The sequence below is a fragment of the Symsagittifera roscoffensis genome, chromosome 4, assembly GCF_963678635.1.
Source record: "Symsagittifera roscoffensis chromosome 4, txSymRosc1.1, whole genome shotgun sequence".
NCBI lineage: Eukaryota > Metazoa > Xenacoelomorpha > Acoela > Convolutidae > Symsagittifera > Symsagittifera roscoffensis.
Window position 1 is genome coordinate 6,309,638 of NC_087065.1, and position 21,926 is coordinate 6,331,563.

General features: G+C 36.3%; 2 protein-coding genes across 2 annotated transcripts; both read left to right on the plus strand.

The window, feature by feature from the left end:
* The first annotated feature begins 4,052 nt into the window (after positions 1–4,052).
* LOC134844715 (uncharacterized) lies at positions 4,053–12,371 on the plus strand. The gene is made up of 4 exons (XM_063861529.1): positions 4,053–4,194; positions 5,926–6,204; positions 6,984–7,085; positions 12,166–12,371. The coding sequence occupies exons 1-4, from the start codon at positions 4,053–4,055 to the stop codon at positions 12,369–12,371; spliced, it is 729 nt and encodes a 242-aa protein (XP_063717599.1).
* Positions 12,372–19,129: 6,758 nt separating this feature from the next.
* LOC134843596 (endoplasmic reticulum chaperone BiP-like) lies at positions 19,130–21,654 on the plus strand. Its single transcript, XM_063859746.1, has one exon. It carries the CDS (start codon positions 19,367–19,369, stop codon positions 21,335–21,337), a length of 1,971 nt encoding a protein of 656 aa, XP_063715816.1. The 5' UTR covers positions 19,130–19,366; the 3' UTR covers positions 21,338–21,654.
* The last annotated feature ends 272 nt before the right edge of the window (positions 21,655–21,926 follow it).

Genomic DNA, 21,926 nt, shown 5'->3' on the forward strand with positions numbered 1-21,926 from the left:
TGGGAAAAAAAATTAAGTATCAGAAACCTGGCTGAAGTTGCGATTATGCCAGAGAGAAAAATTGATTTCAAGGCAAATAATTCATTACAATAAGAAGAAAAAAACCCAGTACAAAATTAACAGTTAAAATAGTCAAGACTTGTTTGTTCATACAGTCAGTCAAAAATTTGGTATTTTCAGCATCAAAAAAAGACAAGCAACATAAATGGAGCCAACTTGGATGACGTAGAGTTTCAAAAATAGATATTAAAAAGACTCCTTATCTAGCTTTTTCCATCAGAAGTCCAAAAACATTTTTGCTTTGCATTGCGAAGACAAAAACTGTGAAATCTTTGCGTTCTGAGCGGATGCCGCAAGAGGCCAAAAGCATAATTATCGCTGAATCCACTACACAGCTACATCTCTTTGATTTTCCTTACTGTTTTGGATTCCACAAGCAAATACCTAAAAAACTGTACCGATCAAAATTGTTCCAAAATAAGCGAATTTGGGAAATCCGCAACAGTATTTCTGGATTCCGGAACTGTTTGTGGAATTCACAATCAAATATTAAAACTTGTGTTTAGTTAAAATGAGCTGTTGCGGAATCTGCAAACTCCAAGCGTAATCCGCAAACTGAAGCAGAAATCGCATACTATATGTACATATATGGAAGAGTTTTATCTTTTTTTTACTAGGTGGTCACCAGCAAGTTCAAACGCAATCACCAATCTGATCAGCTACCAGTTGAAATACCAAACGTTTGATCTCCTTTCTCGCCCTTAATTTTGATCTCAATTCTTGTCAGTCACACAACTTCGATCTCATTTTGTCTCAAACACCCGACTTCGATCTCAACTCCTTCGAACTCAATTCCGGTTTTTCCTCAAGCCAACGCATCTTTTTTGCTGAGGAGCCTAAAGGCTAGTCTGATTGCGTTGAGAGACCCTATGCTCCTTGGTGACGCCATCCAATATATTTGGACACACAACAAGAAAAAAATACACAAGGAAAAAAACACCAAAAAAAACTCAAAAATTTTTTAAATACGGAACGAACAAAACGCCCATTGAGCTAGTCCATTGGCTAGCCGCTGTAGCCCTTAGGCTTGAATCAAGAGCCCGTCTAAACTCAAATTCTTAAAAAGTGTAGCAAAGCGCTGAAATGAACAAGATAGGAAAAACGTAAAAATAGGTTTCGAACGGAACGACCATCATATAGAAGCACATGCAAGCTCATATGTAAAATTTGAAGTGACTCAGTAGTACATACGTCTAGGAAACAGATAAAAACTTTTTGGACCAAAATTCTTATTTTTTCGTGAAGTGAGATGGTTTATAAGAATTTAGTTTTTTTTTGAAGTTTTGACTAAATTTCTGCCAGCCCTACAACTTTTCAACTATTAGATTGGCCGACCCAAAATGTTACATGACTATAAACATTCATATGCCTAATTTACCAAAGCAAAAATGCAAATTTTTCCTCGTAACTCCTTATACTTTCAGGACTCTGAACATTGAATAAAAACATATTTGGAGATAATTCGACAAAACAATTACGTATCAAAAAACTGAACGTTATAACCATCTTATTTTGAACTTTGACTGACCTACTCCAAACTAACTGTGATTTGATTGTAAGCATCCTTTTAACTTTCAATCGTTTCTTAATGGTCAAAATTTTGACAAACTCACCAAAACGAGGACAAAAACCAATCCGACAATCCACATGATGAAGTTTTCAATTTTAAAAAAAACCGACCTCATCCTTTATTTATATGCAAGACTTTACCTAGAGCAATCATTGAACTCGAAAAAGTAGCCTTGTAACAGTGCTATGCTGAAAAACTGCTGAGCAAACCAACCCCCCAGCGAGCAGAAAAAAAACACCCTAAAAATATATATTTTTTTAGCAAAAAAATAAAGTTTTGACAATAAAAGTGTAATTTTTTAATCATAGATCCCAGAAATTTCCCACACATACACTCTAGCAATCTTTGAGCAAGAAACAGCAGTTATTTAGATCGGGACAATTTTTTAAATTAGACTGTTATGAGGTTATACACTCCTCTCCCACTCCTCTAAAAAAATTTAGTGATATAAAACTTATTAAGATAACAAAAACCTTTTTTTTATAAATCCCACGAGTTTCCTGATGAGCAAAACTTGACAAAACAGAATTTTTCCATCATACTTGTACCAACACTTGTACCGATCCGTCTAATTTCTCCCGTTTCAGAGTTTTATCTGAACTCATCCGCATCATTTTTGCTTATTTTCGCGTTCGTCTAGTTTCGCTGCGTCTGATAATTAGTCTTGATAGATAGTGTTCATATGCCAGTTTGAAACGTTCTGAATCAATTTTATTGGATATATGGTTCTTTCAGTTTTCTTGCGTTATGGTGTTTTTAAGACAGGGTGGCCGAGTTGTTAAGGCTTTGGACTTCTAATCCAATAAGGACTCCGGTGTGAGTTCAAATCTTATTTGTACTGAATCATTTTTTAGTGAATACAACTTAGTTATCAATTTCTGCAACATTAGTTTTCCACAATTATGCAATTTATAAGGAGATTTGTTGTTATATATTGTAATCTCGACGAAAAAGGGTACTTAATGCGGTCCTTTTAAAATAACCAGGTCCCTTGAAATTAGATAATTTAGAGCTCTAAAAATGTCTAGTAATTAAAATTAGTCATTCAAAAAGATTTCGCATCATCTTTTCAAAAAAAAATTTTTTATTCGTTTTTCCTGAAACCTCGAATCTCAAGGTGGATAATTAGAAAACGCCGAAACTGAGTTCTGATTACAATAACTTGAATCAGTTTGGTGGTAAGCCGTAAAATAAGTTGAAGCGAGATTTCTCATATTTAGCGAGATTTCTGAAATGAATAATTCATACAAAAATTAGTTTTCAAATTATTACACGCTTTACGCATTCGGAACCTGTTCATCATAATTGAATTTTTCGAGGGACCACTCTATCAAAGTAGTATCCAGAGCTTTCATCTTATCTCAAATACTGCCCTCCTGATTTGATTTCACTCTCGACTCATCTCAATACTGCCTTTATTATTTGAATTCACTCTTCACCAGCTAGATCAGTATTTGAGATTGATAGAATACTAAAGAATGACCCAAGTCGGCAATATGCTATGCGCTGCGCTGTGCTTCCAAACACTCTCAACCCCTTAACTCCAAATTATGAGTTTTTTCGGTGTTGTGTTTCCAGAACTTTGATCACAAAAACTGCTTACTGGGATATTTATCCCAAATACTGAAAGGTGATTCGCTTATAAGTTTCGCGGATTTCACTTACACTCGCGGACTTTATTGACAGTTGTGAAATCCAGAACAACTAGCTATAGCCGCTTGTTGCGGAATCCGCGACACAGCACTTGCGCGAAAAAATTTAACGTTACAGGTATTTGTACGCGGAATCCACGGCAATTATGTAAGTGGAATCCACTGACATTTTGGAACAAGCTTAAAGATTTGTCTCTGGAATCTAGGAACATACAGACACAAAATTGAGCGCCTATCCAGCGCACAGTTTAATGATCTTTAAAATTGTCTTTGTTTTATCCCCCACACGTTATATAAAAAACAAAGGGAAACATTCAGCGTGTCGTAATTTTCTAGTGAAGCCAAATTACAGGCCTCAGTTTAGATTGGAATATAATTTGCTGCAACATATCGCAAACTGTCAATATTTATACCAGAAGACTGCTCGTATATCAAGGCAAAACCCTGAATTTTTTTTTACTGTCCTTTCAAGCTGCCGAAAAAGTTTTTGCTTCAAAACAATTTGTGCAAGAATAAAAAAAATCAAATTGTGCATTTTCAAAAAACACCGAAACACTCCTTCTGCGCTTGTTGCATACTTGTTTTTAACACTTGACTTGTTTTTTATTGGTGGATATACAATTTATCATATATGTTTAGGATCAATGCCAGGTTTGTTATATCAAGGAAGACCACGCCTTATCCCAATAGACGGAAGCAACTTTATTAGTTATTGGAGTGATGGCATTCACAACTTCGATTCTGATGACCATGGTCTGACCGATAGAATAATGGATGCAACTTCAGGCAATCCCAAAGCGATTGGATGGATTTATAATATTGCCGACAAAGACTTGTACAAGATAGAACTTCTCGGAGGTTTCAAGTTTACCGACTTGGATGATAGTGAAAAGTGGAAAACATGCATCTTCGGTTAGATATTTCGGATTTCTTTGACTATTCCCCCCTTTGCAAAGGAGGGGGGGGGGGGGTATAATCGTTACTAGGTACAAAAAACTCTCATATGCTTAACCGTTCCGATATTTCATAAAAAACATAACGAGCCCAAATGCAAATCACAAGACCTTCGCTCCTTAGAAGCATTAATTAAGAGTCATTTTCGAATTTGTATCAGTTTTAAATGGTAGCTCTCCGAAACCTTTGATAATTTCTAGAACCCAAAGCCAATTCTTTTAATAACATACTTTAAATATTTAATTAACGATACATGAATTGTACCAAGATTGCCAGAATGAAGTGATAATGTCAGCCAACCAAGTGTTTTGTGCACGAAAAATGCACAATTATAGCATCTTCTAGAACCGCCCCCTCTCATCTCCGCTCGTCCTCTGAACGATCCACGGCCACGCTGTCTATTGTTTCTGTATCCTCCCCGGATTGTTCCCACCGGTTCCGTTTTAATCTGAAACGCTCCAGTTCCACCGGTGATGCCACAAGTTGTTGCTCACCCGGTTGCCGACCCGTATGACTTAGCATAATTGTATCCACGTTCATATGACAGTGCAATACGGTACACCTCCTCTGGTGTCTTCGTCGAGCGGCATAACTCATTTTGGGCCTCCCTATTGTTCATGTTTACAATGAACACATCCCGCAGATTTCTGGTCTCCAACGTTCCAAAATTACATCGGGCGGCCAGCCCGCTTAACACTGAATGGGACTGCTCCAAGGATTTTCCTATATAATGCTTCCGTGCCAATAATTGGAATGTTTCGTACGTTTCGTTCCGTTCCTTTTTAAATTCCGTTTCGATGGTATCTAATACTCGAGAGTACCTTGTTGTAGATAAATCCAGATGTGGTTTCCTCTTATGTAACTCATCTTGTTCTTTCTCCCCCAGACACAAATACAAGTTCGAGATAAGTATTTGCTCCGACGCCAGGCAATTATTTCCGTCTACCTCCTCCGGTAATGCTGCAACCTGCGCTGCGGTTAACGTACTGGCATAATAAAAGTTCTTCGGATTTAGGCCATGTTTTGCCACCATCCCCCATTGAAAACGATTAAACCAAAACTCCCATAGCATTGGTGGCTCTGCGAACGTCGAGGGCCAAAACGATGTAATTCCCAGTGGGGTTTTCCCCCCACTTTGGCCTGCTGTCTGCACCATGTGAAAATACGGTTTCGATAATTTAAATTGATCCAGTGAGATAAGTAACCGTATGTTAGAAATTTAGTCGGAGACAATAAATTGGCGGTCATCCGAAGGTGACAGACAAACTCCGAAGGTTAAATACCAGTTAGCGCCAGACAGATAAATGAATTAAATAGCACAACTAGAAATGGAACATGAACTAATTTAGATACTATGACAACAGATAGAGTGTTTGAGTCCGTTTATAGCTTAACGAAAACTTTTGGAATGTACTTGATGCCAAATTGTTGGCAATGTTTTTTTTCGGTCAATGAATATGAACCAAGTTCATTGGCCTAAAGCTGCTCATTTAGGCGTCAGAAATTACTTTTGCATGTATTGTGTCAAAAAATCTAATCAACCTTACACACCGTTTTTTGAAAAATTAAAATTCTCATTGTCACATATACAGATAATGCCAACGATTTGACTTCAACTATAATTTCATCGCCCTCTAAAAGCAAAACTTTACATGCACTATGTTTTTGATAACGTGTATAAATTTTCAGAGAGCCCGTGCATTGGAGCGCCTTTGCCAGGAGTAACAATGCAAGACCTACCACCCGTCGGGCCCAACCGAACCCAAATAACAACGAAACCACAATACACTCCCCTCAGTTGTGCGATTGAGGCCCTTGAAACGTACAGCGATGCATATGCCACTTATACTAATGATGGGCAGTGCTATGCGATGAGAAATGATTCTGACTATCATCAAGAAAGAGTTTGGCCCATATTTGAAGTTAAAGAAGATGCCACAAAGCAACATACGTTTTGCTTTCTAAAAAGTAAGAAAGATTTACTTTTTAAAATTTGTCTCAGGCTTTGATCAATTGGTTACTAAATTTATCCGGTTCGAAAATGTGCCAGTCACTAGTTGTTACGGGTCACGGGTCAAAGACCCCAATTTTTAGTTCAATTGTTCTCAAGAACGTCCCGTCAAAAAAAGACCCGTCAAAAAAAGAAAGCTGTGTTGAAATATATATTTTTTTTCTATAAACTTGGGCTCATTTATCGCAATCCATGTCAAAGTGGAGACCAAGAATTCGTCACTTTTTTACATTGAGAAGACAACCATTCGGTGGCGAGATGTCAAATCCCCGATGGCGAAATGAGTCCGGCTCCGTAGTGTATGTCGGTAAGACACACGTGTTTCTGCGGTCTAACCAATCCTTATTTTACCTCAAAGCTTTAGGATCATTCAACCCCAAACATTTAACTCTTGTTCTGAAAACCATTGATTTCACCTATGTGTACGACAACTATCAAGGTCATACGACCAGTATAAATTATAATATAATACTTTAGAGGTTTGTCATTATCCGGCGGGATTACAATCTATATTTACATTGGGTTAATTTGTTCACCTTTGCCAAATAAAGAAAAAGAACGTTGGGTTTTTTGATAAACCATGAACGCAGACAAGTCTAAAATGGAGATCAATCTCGCTTCAATTTAGACAATTTTTTTAACAAAAAAGGAAGCACATTCAGTTTGTACTAGATAATATTTTATTATTAATTCTAATTTTAACTGAGTCTAAGCAAATGATCTCTTTTATTTCTAGGCAGGAACAAATGCGGACCTCCCAACTCGGAAGTTGAAGCAACAGTCGTTCCAGGAGTATCATTGAAGGGGATGTTCTTTCTGGGTGGCGATTATAAAACTTGTTAGTTGGCACTATTGTTTTCTGCCGTTTCTGATTGCAAAAAATAACAGCTTGCTGTAGAGTTAGTTTGCTGCGTTTTTTTGCTAAAAAAAATATAGCTCTTTACCACCCCCACCCCCCCCCCCCCTCCATTTGAATTTTAGTTTTGAAAAACTAATTTTGCTTGTCGTAATGTAATGAAGTTTTGCATGGTGAACAAACTAATTATTGTTAACAGGTTTCTTTTTGATTCCTTAAAAGGTAAGATCACGCATTCAGTCTTAATAACACGTAAGACAACTGAAAAAGTTGCAAATTTGAAATGCTGGTAAAAAAAAGCTAAAACTGTTAACCCAACAATTCACACTCTAAGCGCAGGTTGGTTAGTGTTGAAGAAATCCGCTTGCTAAATTTCTTATGTTACCAAAAACTCGTAATGTTACCCGGGTTTGAAACGCTTGGAAAAAATGTTCAATAGGATTGGAGAAGGTCGTTCCTTGATCTTATACTGTTGTTTTAGTTGTTCATGAAATTGTTTAAGCTTAAAGTTGGCCCTTTCTTTTAATTACTTACAATTCGAATATTTCCTCTGGAGCTGTAAAGTCTTCAAAAATGCAAAACTTAGACCAGATTATGACCAGATTGGCTGTTTTCAGTTCGTCGGAACTCTACCAAAAATGATTGCGAGTACATTATTTTTTTGCACTCAGTGGGTCGATGTTACTTTGCAGTATGAATTTTTTTCGTTAACAGCTATCCCGCATTGGAGTTCCATGAATAAAACTCGATTATATATGAGTTTCATTGTCATTTTTCATTTAAAAAAAAAGAAAAAAAAACGATTTTAAGCAATTAAAAATGGAGTTTATATTTTAGTATTTTTCGAGGCAACAAAATTTGTTCTTGATTCTTTATAATCGATTTTTTTTTCACTTTTTCCACTTTATTGAGATGCAAATTTCAACGCACATAAAATATTTTCTACGTTTTAAACTAAATTGGTTACTTGTTGTTCAATTTAATTCTTTTCTGCGCATTTTTGATAGGTTTGTTACTTTTTTTATGAAAATCGATTACTCAGTTTGGTTCTTTTCTACAATTTAGTCAACTTTTCAGGAACTTTGGGGTGGACAAAATTGGAGGTGGACTAATCCCCTTCCGTTACCCCCCCCCCCCCTCCCGTAGCGTTTGCACCTTTGCCCCGTTAGTCTCTTACCCCCGCCATCCCCCTACCTGATCCAAACCCCCACACCTGAACCAACCCAACCCCTCCCCCCTTCACATGAACCAACCCACCATCCCACATGAACCGGATCAGGTGGGGGTTATCGTTGCTTCAGTTGGGGTGAGTGGTTGATTCTGGCGGGGGAGGTGGTTGGTTCTGGCGGGGGGGGGGGGCGGATGTTGGTTTACCCCAGTAATTTTTATCATGTTTTCAATCTCATCTTTGATTTTAGAGCGTGTTTTGATATCAATTCATGTTTTCTAATGTATTGTCAAAACGAAGCGAAACAAGGAAAGTGAAAAAAATACAATTGAATGTGTTTTTCTACTTTTTCTATAATCTGTTATAATGGATTTCAAATGAAATAAAATGCATTACATTTTTGCGGGAAAAATGGTTTAAGATCCATTTTCAGTCCTATTTTGTTGTCTGAGCGTAACATGGGAATCGACAATTTTGATAATATTTAAGACCACGAAGATACATTAAAATAGATTTTTTTTTAAATTTTGCCAAATCCGGGATATAATAATTTGTCAAAAAATGGTTTAAAAAAACACCCCAAATATAAGGATTCTGTTACTCTTGTTGAAAGCGGCTCTTTTTCCTTTTCCCCCCACCAGCAAAAATTTAATAGTAAAATTTTGTTCACATCATCGGATTGTTACAAAAATGCAGACAAAAATACATGGTATGCAGACTAATTAGGCTATGACAAACATATTTGGGCTCTAGGGGGGAAAGGAAAAAGAGCCTCGAAAGCTTACACATATATTAAAAATTGTAGTTTCTGTAAAAAATTAAGCCCTGCTAGTCTTAGATTGATTTTTCAGCACAACTAATTTCGATTCAACTCGATTCTCGGAAAGAGTTCACGATTAGCTGCTGTTCATCATAGCTAGTAGTTTTCAAGCTCAAGCTGTTTGTTTACAAAGATCACAGGTAATACTTTTTGAACTTGAGCTCATAACAACAATATGTTTTGGCTGATATAAAAAATTCCGTCAAAACTTAGTTATTAAGAAAGCAAACAGCCGAAATTTGTCTGGAGAAAAACCTCTCGAGCACAAATGTTCCGTCATTTTTTCGAAAATTTTCGGTACAATAAAAAGACGCATTGAAATTGGATAAATGCAAATATCGCTAACTTCAAGATGCCAGAATCCTCATTGCTGCATATTTTGCCATTTACATGAGAGCTTATTATTGTCTATCTAAACATGAGGTGTATCTGACAGTTACCTGATTAAGTATATTGCTTAGCTACTTACTGGTATTTCAAACTGTTTAGTCAAAATTCAATCTTCAAAGCGCAACTAGGATGTAGAGTACTCTCGCTTAAAAAACGATGCTAACACTTTCTAACCCCACTCTATACTTTTTTCTCAAATTGGTCTGAATAAAAAAAACCAGCCCAAGCATATATTCAGACCATTTTGACTACATCAAAAAACTCTTATACTATTATTTTAAACATTTTTGTGACTGATTTTGTCCGTGATTCAAACTTGTGAAATTCTAAAAATTCAAAAGCAATCCGTTAAAAATTGTAGTTTTTGCGCTGATATAGTTACATTATTTGGTAAGATATAGAAATATACAAATGAAAAGATGGGGCCGGTACATTTGCCTATCACACAAGCTCTCGGAAAAGTGTTCCTTAACCAAAAAAAATATTTGGAAAAATTGTTTTTTTTAACGCAGACTTTTTTGGATTTTCGATTATCAGTTTTCAAGGGGAATAAGGTCCAAGATGAACATTTCTGCTTGAATATTAACTTCTAAATGATCAACTACGTTTAAGTTTATAATTTTTTCATTTTTTTAGTTTGTGTTTAATTGGTTTTTGATTTTATGGTGAAGGCGCGTCTCGATTTGTAGTTGGAGTCAGATAACGGTTTTTTTAATAACCCAATTTTATTAGAACAAGCAAGAAGAAACAGAGCTGAACTTTGATTCTTCTTCCTCTGCCAACTTTAAATCAGCACGAGTTGTTTCGACGCCAGCAGGACCTACAGGCAATTTTAAGTCCGAGAAAAGTTGACATTAGAAATTGTTCTGAAAAAAAAAAACAATCACGGATTTAAAGTTAATAATTTTGTTTTGATTAAACTTGCACAGTCGTAATATCTAGTTTAGATATGGTGGCAGAAGCTTGACATTACTGCTTATTGAGATTGAACCCAACAGTGCGCCAAAATTTAAATCGAAGAATGTCGGTCATAAAGTCTCGCAAAGGCCAAAAGCCGACATTGCATATCTGCTTATCTGATAGTTTAATCCTGTTCTATATTTTTTGTCTTGGCTCCTTTTCATTCCCCTCCCTCCTCAACCGCAAATTTTTGTTCCGACCACTGAAAATGGGAGGAACTTTCAAAGTTCCTCCCCATTTTCAATGGTCGGAACAAAAATTTAAAAATCAATTTTTTTTGCAAAAATTTTTCCAAACTTTATGAAGTTTTTGCTTCCCAGAGTGGAGCTAAATAACTTTTAAAACTAGTGATACTTGCTTAAACCTAAGTTTTAAGTGCTTAAATTAGGCATGTTCAACTTTGTGTTCGGGTGTGTTTTAGTTTTTTCTTCCTTTTTGTTTTCCACGCAAAACCAGGTACCACAAATAATCATCAGACTGGGCTGAGTGATATATCATGTTAGAGCTCTTTCAGTCGTGATTTGAACCACCTATAAAGTTCCCTAATTTTTTTCCAGTGTCAAGAAAAACTGGTTTTAAATTTTTTATATTTCGTCTGAATTCGAGCGAATAAAGCAAGCGAGCAGGCTTACAACAGCCTATTTTAAGCGCTTAAAACTTAGGTTTAAGCAAGTATTACTAGTTTTAAAAGTTATTTAGCTCCATTTTGGGAAGCAAAAACTTCAAAAAAGTTTTTTAAAAATTTCGGAAAAAAAATTTGAAACAATTTGATTTTTGAGTTTTTGTTGCGACCATTGAAATTGGGGAGGAACTTTGTATTCTGGTGTATTTTTTTTTTACTTTTCGTTTCCCCGATAAATCAGGCGCCACAAACAATAATCGGCTGGGTTGATTGATATATCATATTGATGCCCTTTCAGTCGTGATTTGATCCACCTTAAGAAATTCCCACCATTTTTTTCTGGTGTCGAGAAAAACCGGTTTGAAATTTTCGATTTATTGTCAATTCGATCGAACAGAGCAAGTGAGCAGGCTTGCAACAGCTTAATTTTGCCTAATTTAAGCAATTAAAACCTAGTTTTAAGCAAGTATTACTAGTTTTAAAAGTTATTTAGCTCCATTCTGGGAAGCAAAAACTTCAAAAAATTTAGAAAATTTTCTGCAAAAAATTTTGAAAAAAATTGATTTTTTAAATTTTTGTTCCGACCATTGAACATGGGGAGTAACTTTGTTTCCGGGTTTGTTTCAATTTTTTTCTTTTCTGTTTTCCAAGCAAAATAAGGTACCGCAAAAAATCATCGTACCCCGCAAAATCAGATACCACAATTTTTTTGTTTTTCTTGTAATTTTTGTCCAATTTGTCCAAAAACTTTTGTCCAACTTGCCTCCCTTACTATGACTGTCGAATGTGCCCTAATTATAGTTTTCCGTCAGATCCTTTTATCACGCCTCGCAAAAAATACACTATTGGAAATAAAAAAGCTTTTTTGTACTTTTTATAAAGACTATGGTCGGAACATTCTGTGCTATTTGCCCGGTAAATGGCTACCCTTTAAAAAAAAAATTTCATGTTTTGCAATTGTTGTGAATATTGACGTGCAGACGAATTAGGCCATGATAAACATATTTGGTCATCATAATAAACCTTGTAAAACTACTTGTTACGCTGTGAAATTGATGCTCGTGTAAGTTGGGAGAAAAGAAAAAAGAGCATTTGTCTTTAGATGACAATGTTGAGGACTGTGCGTTGTTCTCGTTTGCGAAAAGACGAGAAACTGGCCAAGACTCCTTCGGATACTCTCTGTACAACTCCTCCACTTCGGGGGGTCACTCCTACAAGTGTGTAGTTCCCGAGAGTATGTGGAATCTAGAGGGGGCGATCTCAATACAGGAGGCATGCGTGCAGTTTTCGATATTTAAACAAAACTAAAAATAGTCAACAAAAAAAATCACCTAATTTTTCAATTTTTGATGAAAAAAGTTAGTGATATGAGTAATTGTGAAAAAGTTAGAATCAGTAATATTATTTTAGTTTATTTCTTAACAAAAATGGAATCGATTTTAACATTCGATTTTAACATTTTAACAAAGTTCAATATTTGTTTTAAAGATTAGCGGATTTTTTTGGGTAGGGGGGCTGACTAACTAAAGTATCTCCCTTTGGTACTATTTTAAGCAGTAGCGGGGGGGGGGTTGGGAGCGCGTGCCAAAAAACGCAATTTTTTGGTTTTTTGGTCAAAATTTTCCAAAAAGTGCCAAAAAACGGCGAAAATGCGGCGCAGAAAATGGGGTGTTTAAGGTGATAAGGGACAGCTCGGAAAATCAGTTTGGTCAACCTAAAAAAAAGGTCGACAAACTTTTCGAATTTTTTTTGAAAGTCCGCCCCCAATCGAGAAAATCCTAGATCCGCCCAAGTCTTTAGGACAATCAATTTTTGGCTAGCGGACCCTAAAATCTTTCAAAATGCGCCTGTGGTGCGTATCTAGTTTTATACTATTTTTTGGAGGAAGGGGGAAGGGGGAAAAACGTGATTGACTGAAAAACGCCCTGAAAAACGCGATTGACCCTGAAAAACGCGATTGACTTTGCTCTTATTTAACAAATTTGACTTTGTTCCTGATTTTACTGCTAAGAGTTTGAATCACAGAACTAGGGGTGTTTTAAATCACAGCTTAAATAGATCGTAAAAAAATCTGAATCACTAAACTAATTCTGTATCTTGGCTCAAAAGATTTTATAGTTTGACCCAGAGCTGCAGTAGTTTTCATATTTTCTTCAGACATTCCGTTTTTTTTCAAAAACACGTTTTCATTTGAATTGGAACCATCAAAAAAGTTCCGTTTAAGGTGTCAATTTATTCCACTTAGGAAAAATGCGAGGGTGGGGGCTTACAGATTGAAGAAAGAAGCAAGTAATAATCATTTATTTGATTGAGATTGAAAACTACACAAATAAATGCCATCGGAACAGCCGATTTGTCTCTTTGGTAAGTTAATTCACGTCACAATACTTCTTTTCAGTCTATGTTAAACAAGATGTTGTAAGCCATTGGTGTAGTTACTTTGCATCAATGAATCAAAAAGATCTTTTGTCACAACCTTACTTAGAAGCAGTAGCGGATTTAGGGGGACCCCTGCCGACCCAAAGGGTCCCCCCTTTGTATTATTTTGAGATATCCATTTTTTGATGACGGGGCCTAAAATTTTTCTAAAGGCGCCATTGGCGCCAATATATACTAATTTTGAGGGGGGAGCGCGCGCCAAAAAAAACGCAATTTTTTTGGTCAAAATTTTCCAAAAAGTGCCGTTTTTGACCTTTTTTCACAAAATTTGGTCGAATTAGGAATCTACAAATTTGGAAGACCTCAGAAAATCAATTTTGAAAATCTGCACCCCCCCCCCCTCCCCGTCGAGAAATTTGTAGATCCGCGCCTGCTCAGAAGTCTTAGAATCGAAACCTTAGATGCATCAAACAGACAAAACGAACGAACGACCCTCTCTCCAAATCCAGATTTGGAGAAATTTAGACCAGAACAAGGGCTCTGTTTGTATAAGTGTGATTATTTCTAAAAGTTGTGGACTTGTTGTTTAGAATCTCAATTCTTCTTCTGACATTGAAAAAAGCGAAGTTCAATTATTCGGACAACTGATGGATTTGACAGCAGCTTCATCGAGCAACATTAACCATAAACTCGCGCAGTTTTCCTTTCCTCTTAAATTAAGTTTTTCCCCTATTTAAATCGAATCTAATTAACTCAAATCAATCCATCACTGCTAAAAAACTATTTTTGCATGAGAAATAACCAGCTACCCGTCAGAACATGTGGCCAGGTCATTCTCCTTTCGGCAAATAGCGATAATCGCCTCCACCGCTTGAACTTATTTTTTTAAACGTGAAACAGTTCAGACAAACAAACAAATTACACATTGAGGTAAATCTCAGGCTTTTCATAAATAAAAGCTTTAAAATAATGGACATCGACAAATCTAGCATATATGAAAAATAATTTAAAGCATTTTCTGATTTTGACATCACGACATTTATGATATCTTCCAAATTTGGTTTTCTTAACTGCTCCTACTTTCGAACAGAGCGGAATATTTATGCTTGGTGTGTTTTTTTATTCAATACATTTTCGGCGATCGTATTGATGGTATTCAACAAAAAATATTTATGGCCCATTGATTGTATCAACTTCCTGATATCAAATATAAAAAATTATAAAAGACTTCCTGATATTAAATTCAAAAACTGACTTACCTCAAGTCAACTTTTTGCACTCTTTTTGCAACTTTTTGGGAGTTTAAAAACTGCCAATTTCGCCATGCTCTGGACTAATTTAAGCGCGCTTTGAAGACTTTACACATAATCCTGAAGGCGTAATGCAAACTATTTATGCGTGGCGAATTATCACGCTCAACAAAATTGTTCCAAATTGAACTGAGGCTAGCCTAGCGGTCGTAAAATTTTCGTACGACTCAAATAATCGAACTTGATTTTTGAAGTTGTCCAAATTTTGTAGTTTTTCTGTTTTTTTCCCCAAAAACTTTGATACGGATTAAGGGAAAACAGAACCTTCAAGGCTTTACCCTGATATACGAGCAGTCTTGTTTTGAAACTGGTAGTGAAAACTATTCAAAATCCGTTAATATTGAGCAACCATGTTACCAAGAAAAACTTTGAGTTAAAACTTCTGATTAAAAGGTAAAGAATTGGTGACCAAATTTAACACAGCGTAAGCTTTTCTCAATTAAAATTGAAATGAGATACATTTTCTTTGAAACTATCAAAGCTGCAATCATTGACAACCAATCTTAGACTTTTTCGGAGTTTTTTTGCAAAACTATCCGGCCACAGACAGTTTTGAAACAAAAACACGAGTAATCAGCAAACAGAATTTATGCAGTTTTGGGCGGGGGACAAAAAAGGCTCACATATGAATCAAATTTCATCAAGTTTTGAGTTATATCTTAAATAACAGTCTAGAAGTAACCTAATGGTCGCGTTCAGCGGAATTTAGTCAAAACATGGGGAGTTGCACCCAAAGGACTGATTTCATTAATCTTCGCTCTGGATAGAAACGCATCAAAGCAATCACTGCAGAAGTTTTTTTTAGAATTTTTCTATTTTATGTTACTTTTGATGGCTGGCTTCACTATCTCGTAGTCAGTTTCAAATTTTTCGACGTACCGTTTTTCCATGTTTAGCGAAATACTTTCTTCACATTTCGCCTATATCGTATACTGCAAGGATTAAAAATCGTTTTTCACTTGTTTTGGAACTCAGTATTTATTTCATGAAAATTGAAATTAGCGACACAATAGGGGGATGCTGTCAGGGTTCCCAGGATTGCGAATTTGTCATCCGAAGAAGAATACCGAATTCTTTTAGTTTTGTGATTCTTATATTTGTTGTGATTTTTATAAAGCATACCGGGTTACCAAAACGTGTCTGAGCTAATTCTAGTAGTGGTTACAGTGTCAAAAGGAGCAGCCTACCCACCCATGGGTCAAGCGTCAACATTCCTTGTCACTTTGAACTCCACTGACTAAACCATTAGGAAGTCCCTCAGCGTTTTGGTTTCTTTCTCCAAACCTATTTAAATCAGAATATCAGGAACTAGCGTGGTATTCGAAATTATTTCACTAATTCTTTATCACATTACCCAGTCAAAAACATATTCGAGTTTCATAAATTAGGAACAAATAAAAAGCAACGTAAGTAAAAGTCAAGAATCAGGTGATTGGGATTCAGTCATTTCAGAACGAGAAAATTGACGCCTGCAAAGATTAAACCGGAGTTGATAAAAATTAACCTGATATGAGGTTACGGGTCTACATGAGGACCTAAACTAAGCTGCTCTTTCGACCCCTTGTTTTTCTAAAAAAAAATCTTTAAAAGTAGGTTTATCTTTTATCGTGCCGATTACGCATTTACCGTTCAAACCTGTACTAAGGAGAATCTCTGCAGAAATAAAATAACTGCCCTGGATTCTTCGGTTCATGTGCTCAAGTTCTTTCATAGCCTCAATTAAAAATTTTCGGTGCTAGAAATGGCGGCACTCTGATCTTCGAAAATTTTTTGTTGAAAAAACTATCTATCAAAAAACAAATCTCTCAATCTATCAATTTGCAATCTGCCCCATCGGCCACAGCCGTTTCACACACACATACTTAGTTTTTTCGAAATAAAATTTGTAAGACCTTGAGCACATGTACCGAGGAACCCAGTGCAGGTAGTTTTGATGAGCAGAGAAATTCCCTCGCAAAACAGGTTGCGAAAAATGCCTGTATACTCGGCACTTTCAATGATAAAATTGCTTTCGAAAATTTTTTTTTTAATTTATGGAGCCAAGGGAACGAAAACGCTGTTTTGTATTAGAATACAACAGACGCGTTGTCAGTCTTCAGACCAGTCTTTTTGAGTCACTTTCATCTCCGATTCAGTCGGTGCAGGTGTTAGTTTTCACAATCTGGTTCGCTTGATCCCAAACCATCTGACTCTTTTTACTTCTATCCACTTTATACTTTATTCTTACTTATCAAGACTTTTCCTAGGATAATGCGACGAAGGGACTTCTGATTGTAACCTAGGTACTATGATATTTTCGACCTTCTGATTATTGCACAGGCATCAAGTGCACCTCTCATTAATTAACTCAAATAATCCTAACTGAGAACACACTTTTATCATCAAATTATGTTTTGAATTTTCTCCGTGTAACTCCCAACTTACAATCTGTTTTGAGTACCCGGGTTAACCTCCATAAAAGAAAATGCTTATCTTACAATACCATACAACAAAAAAGCTTGTCATTAATTTCCATACATTAAATTTATGAAAAAGTTAATAAAATTTCAAAAAATCCTTGAAAAAAGATTCGAACTAGTTTCTGCGGCTATTTGAATCAAATAAAACAGTCTGGTGACAAAAAAAAATCTATGTTTCTTTTTTTGGAAAATTGTTTGACTAGCACTTTTTTGATGGCGAAAAAAAATATTTCCAAGTAAAATTGAAATCGCTCCAATTGTTTTTGTTTCTTTTTGTTTCAACCACAAATCGAATTTTGTACTCAAACAAATATTTTTCATAAAAAAAATTTTTTCGTGCAATTTTTCTTTTTTTATCTGCATAACGTAGTCCTGGATATAGAAAATTTGATTTGTTTTTTCATTTTTTCTCGATAAATTTTTTCAAACACGCTGAAAAATCCTGTTTTTTTTTGTGTGGCATGTTTATATATGCCTTGATCAATGTCTGATAGTTTGCAAATTCTAATTTTAAAAACAATCATCTTTGAAAATTTTTGTCAATTTTTAAAAGTTTGATTTTTTCAGTAAATGATTTGTGAAAGAATTCTTACACAATTCAGGATGTTTCCAAAGCATTGTAAAAGCCAGAAGATCAACCCTTTGGTGATTCAACTTTTGAGTAAACCACTTTTGAGTTTAGTCACTTGTGTTCGGTCACGAACACATCCCAAAAATTTTGAGAAACCAAATTAAAAAAAAACACTTATTTTTGTTCATGAAAAAAAGCTTATCCTACAATTTTCTTTTTTTAAAAAAAAATGCTTATCTTAGAGTTTCCTTAACATTTCTGTATCTATGGAATTGTACGAAATTGTATGAATTTTTCATTTTTGAAAATTGTAGGACAAGCATTTTTGTCAAACTGGGTATACTGAAGGGACATCTGCCATTTCAATTAGCGTCGCACTTGCTTTCATAATTCGGAACACCGTTATCTAGGTGGACAACTGATTAATTTTTTTTGGTTTTTCTTTCTTCTCTAATAATGATAAGAAGGTCAATGTTACAGTCAGGAGGCCTTTCATCACATATTTCAGTCAAAAAAATCCCAGAAATTTTCTGGATATGAAAGAGTAAAGTGTAACGCGGATAGAAGTAAAGAGAGTACGATGGTTGGGAATCAAGCCAATCAGATTGAAAAAACTAACACCTGCCTAGATTGAACCGGAGTTGAAAGAAACTCTCGTTTTAGTGAGTAGAGTCACAATTATGATTCTATGGCCCATTTGAACAGTGCGACTAAATGGTGCTCGCTCTTGAATCAGGAGCTTCAATTTCTCTTGATATGAAATTTTTGTTCTTCGTTTCATGAAGATGTTTGATTAGCGAAAATAACCATCTGCTCGAGTCTTTTTTTTTTTCACTGTTCTCAGCTGAGTTGAAAATTGAGTTTCTTTTGTTCTCATGGTTGTTTTCTTTGATTGAAATTTTAGAGCAACAGCATAATCTGTTCCTTGCATATTGGATTTCCATTCGAGAGGAAACATAAAGAACTGTTAAACTAATGTTTTTTATCTGATTATCTTTGTTTCTTCTCTTCTCTTTTCCAAAAAGCTGTAACCTGATTAAGATAAATTTTGATCAAGCAGTAATAAATTGACAAATGTAGGTTTCTTTTTTATCAAAAGTTATTAAAATCCCTTTTCTCAGAATTTTAAATTTGAAATACTCAGTGTTTAATAATCAATATATTGATCAATTACAGCCTTTTTTTTTACCAAAATATCTCATCGCGGTTGTATCCTGATGCTACAAATTCCCCGTTTTGTGGTTTCTTTCTGGTTGTTTCAATTTCATTGTTCAGTTTGAATAATTCGTTTATGTCATGCTCGAAATTAATATTATCCAATCAGATTGTTCCACATTCGGCTGTAATTGTACACGACATTTCCACTGACGTCAAGAGAATTTTCTTGTAAGTTGGATACAAAACTCAATCTTGAAAACAGAAAAGCCATAACATTTTTACAGAAAACTGAATTCAATTGAGAAATTTAATAAAAAGAGACATATTGTTTCGCTGTTATAACGAGTCATTCTTTGCATTGTTATAAACAATCTTCTTCTGAAAAACATTTCGTGATTGAAAAACTCATAATTTGATTCAGGTAAAATGAAAACTATTTTCCTTCTTGCCCTCTTTGTCGTGGGTGCCTTCTGTGAAGAGGCAGCTGAAGAAGACACCGAGAAGAAAAGCGACGTAGGAACCGTAATAGGAATAGATTTGGGAACCACCTACTCATGTGTGGGGATATTCAAAAATGGACGAGTTGACATCATTGCCAATGACCAAGGTAACCGAATTACACCATCTTACGTCGCCTTCACTTCGGATGGCGAGCGATTAATCGGCGATGCGGCCAAAAATCAGCTGACGAGCAATCCTGAGAATACTGTCTTCGATGTCAAGAGATTGATTGGTCGAAACTGGGGTGATGACACGGTTCAGAAAGACATCAAACTTTTCCCTTTTACAGTAACTCAGAAGAATGGTAAGCCTCACGTGCAAGTGAAAGTAAGTGGAGCCGATAAAGTTTTCTCCCCGGAAGAAATCAGTGCAATGGTCTTGTCCAAGATGAAGGAAACGGCTGAATCGTACCTTGGAAAAACAGTGAAGAATGCTGTCGTGACTGTCCCTGCATACTTTAACGATGCCCAGAGACAGGCCACTAAAGATGCGGGAGCAATCGCTGGTCTCAATGTGATGAGAATAATCAACGAGCCCACTGCAGCAGCAATTGCATATGGTTTGGACAAGACTGACAAGGAACAGAATATCTTGGTTTTCGACTTGGGAGGTGGAACATTTGATGTGACTCTTCTCACGATTGACCAAGGAGTGTTTGAAGTACTCGCAACTAATGGTGACACTCACTTGGGAGGTGAAGATTTCGATCAGAGGGTTATGGAACATTTCATCAAACTCTACAAGAAGAAGACTGGAAAAGATGTCACGAAAGACAACCGAGCAGTACAGAAACTCAGACGAGAAGTTGAGAAAGCCAAGAGGCTCTTGTCATCTCAGCATCAAGCACGAGTGGAAATCGAATCGTTCTTCGATGGTGAAGATTTCTCAGAAACGCTGACCCGTGCCAAATTTGAGGAGCTGAACATGGATCTCTTCCGAAACACCATGGCTCCTGTTAAGAAGGTTTTGGAAGACGCTGATTTGCAAAAGCACGAAGTTCACGAAATTGTTCTTGTCGGAGGATCAACTCGAATCCCTAAAGTTCAGCAGCTGATCAAGGAGTTCTTCAATGGCAAAGAGCCTAGCAAGGGTATTAACCCCGACGAAGCCGTTGCATTTGGTGCTGCAGTTCAGGGCGGAATTTTGAGCGGAGAATCTGATACTGGTAATTTGATCCTTCTCGACGTGTGTCCGTTGACTCTTGGAATCGAAACTGTCGGTGGTGTGATGACAAAACTGATCCCAAGAAACACAGTTGTGCCAACAAAGAAGTCGCAAATCTTTTCCACTGCCCAGGACAACCAACCGACCGTCACAATCCAAGTTTTTGAAGGAGAGCGACCCATGACAAAAGACAACCACCAGTTGGGCAAGTTCGATTTGACCGGAATTGCACCAGCGCCCAGAGGTGTACCCCAAATTGAAGTCACATTTGAGATGGATGTGAACGCTATTCTTAGGGTATCAGCCAAAGATATTGCAACTGGCAATGAAGAAAAGATCACAATTACGAATGACCAGAACCGACTAACACCCGAAGATATCGAGAGAATGGTCAAAGAAGCCGAAGAATTTGCGGCAGAAGATGCTAAGGTAAAGGCTAAGGTAGATGCTAAGAACGAACTAGAATCATACGCATACAATTTGAAAAATCAAATCGAAGATAAGGAGAAGCTCGGAGGCAAATTAGACGAAGACAACAAGGCAACAGTCACCAAAGCAGTAGATGAAGCAATTAGCTGGTTAGAGTCAAACCCGAACGCGGAGACTGAAGAGATCCAGGAGCACAAGAAGGCACTAGAAGAAATTGTGCAGCCTATCATTAGCAAATTGTACGAGGGTGCAGCACCACCTCCGCCCGAAGGGGGCGAGGAAGCTCCTCATGACGAATTTTAAACTAGAACTCAGGCCAATATTTTCCCAACGGTGCGCTAAGTTATATCAGAATTCAACGTTTGAATTTAAACTAACCCCCTCCCTTTGCTAAGGGATATAGTTCCAGTTTAAGGTGTGAAAATGAAAACCAAATGGTATATGTTAAAATATGACAATTTTTGTATATGCATAATTTGCTTATTTGTTGTACACTGAGTGTAAATTGAGTATTTGTCTCGAAGCGCAATCCATGTCAAGTTGTACCAGAAAATTAATTTGGAAGATAATTAGTTGTTTTGGTTATTGTTTGATTTCAAATTTAATGATTTGATAATAAATTTTTCAACAAAGCTTGAGGCATCAATTGAAGTTGCGGATTTATAACTGATTTTTTGGCTGCCATTGTTCGAAAATTTTTCATGGCATCTTTTTTGCCGGCTGATGCTGGTTGTCTACCTGCTGGTTGTCGTATTGGTGGCAGTGCGTTTAATACAGAAGCGTATTTTACTGTGGTTGTGTTTTTCTACTGTTTTTGTGATACTAATTTTTTTCTAAAATTTTTTTAAAATTTATTAGCTGCGCCTTTTTTCGCCATTTTCTGCGTAAAAAC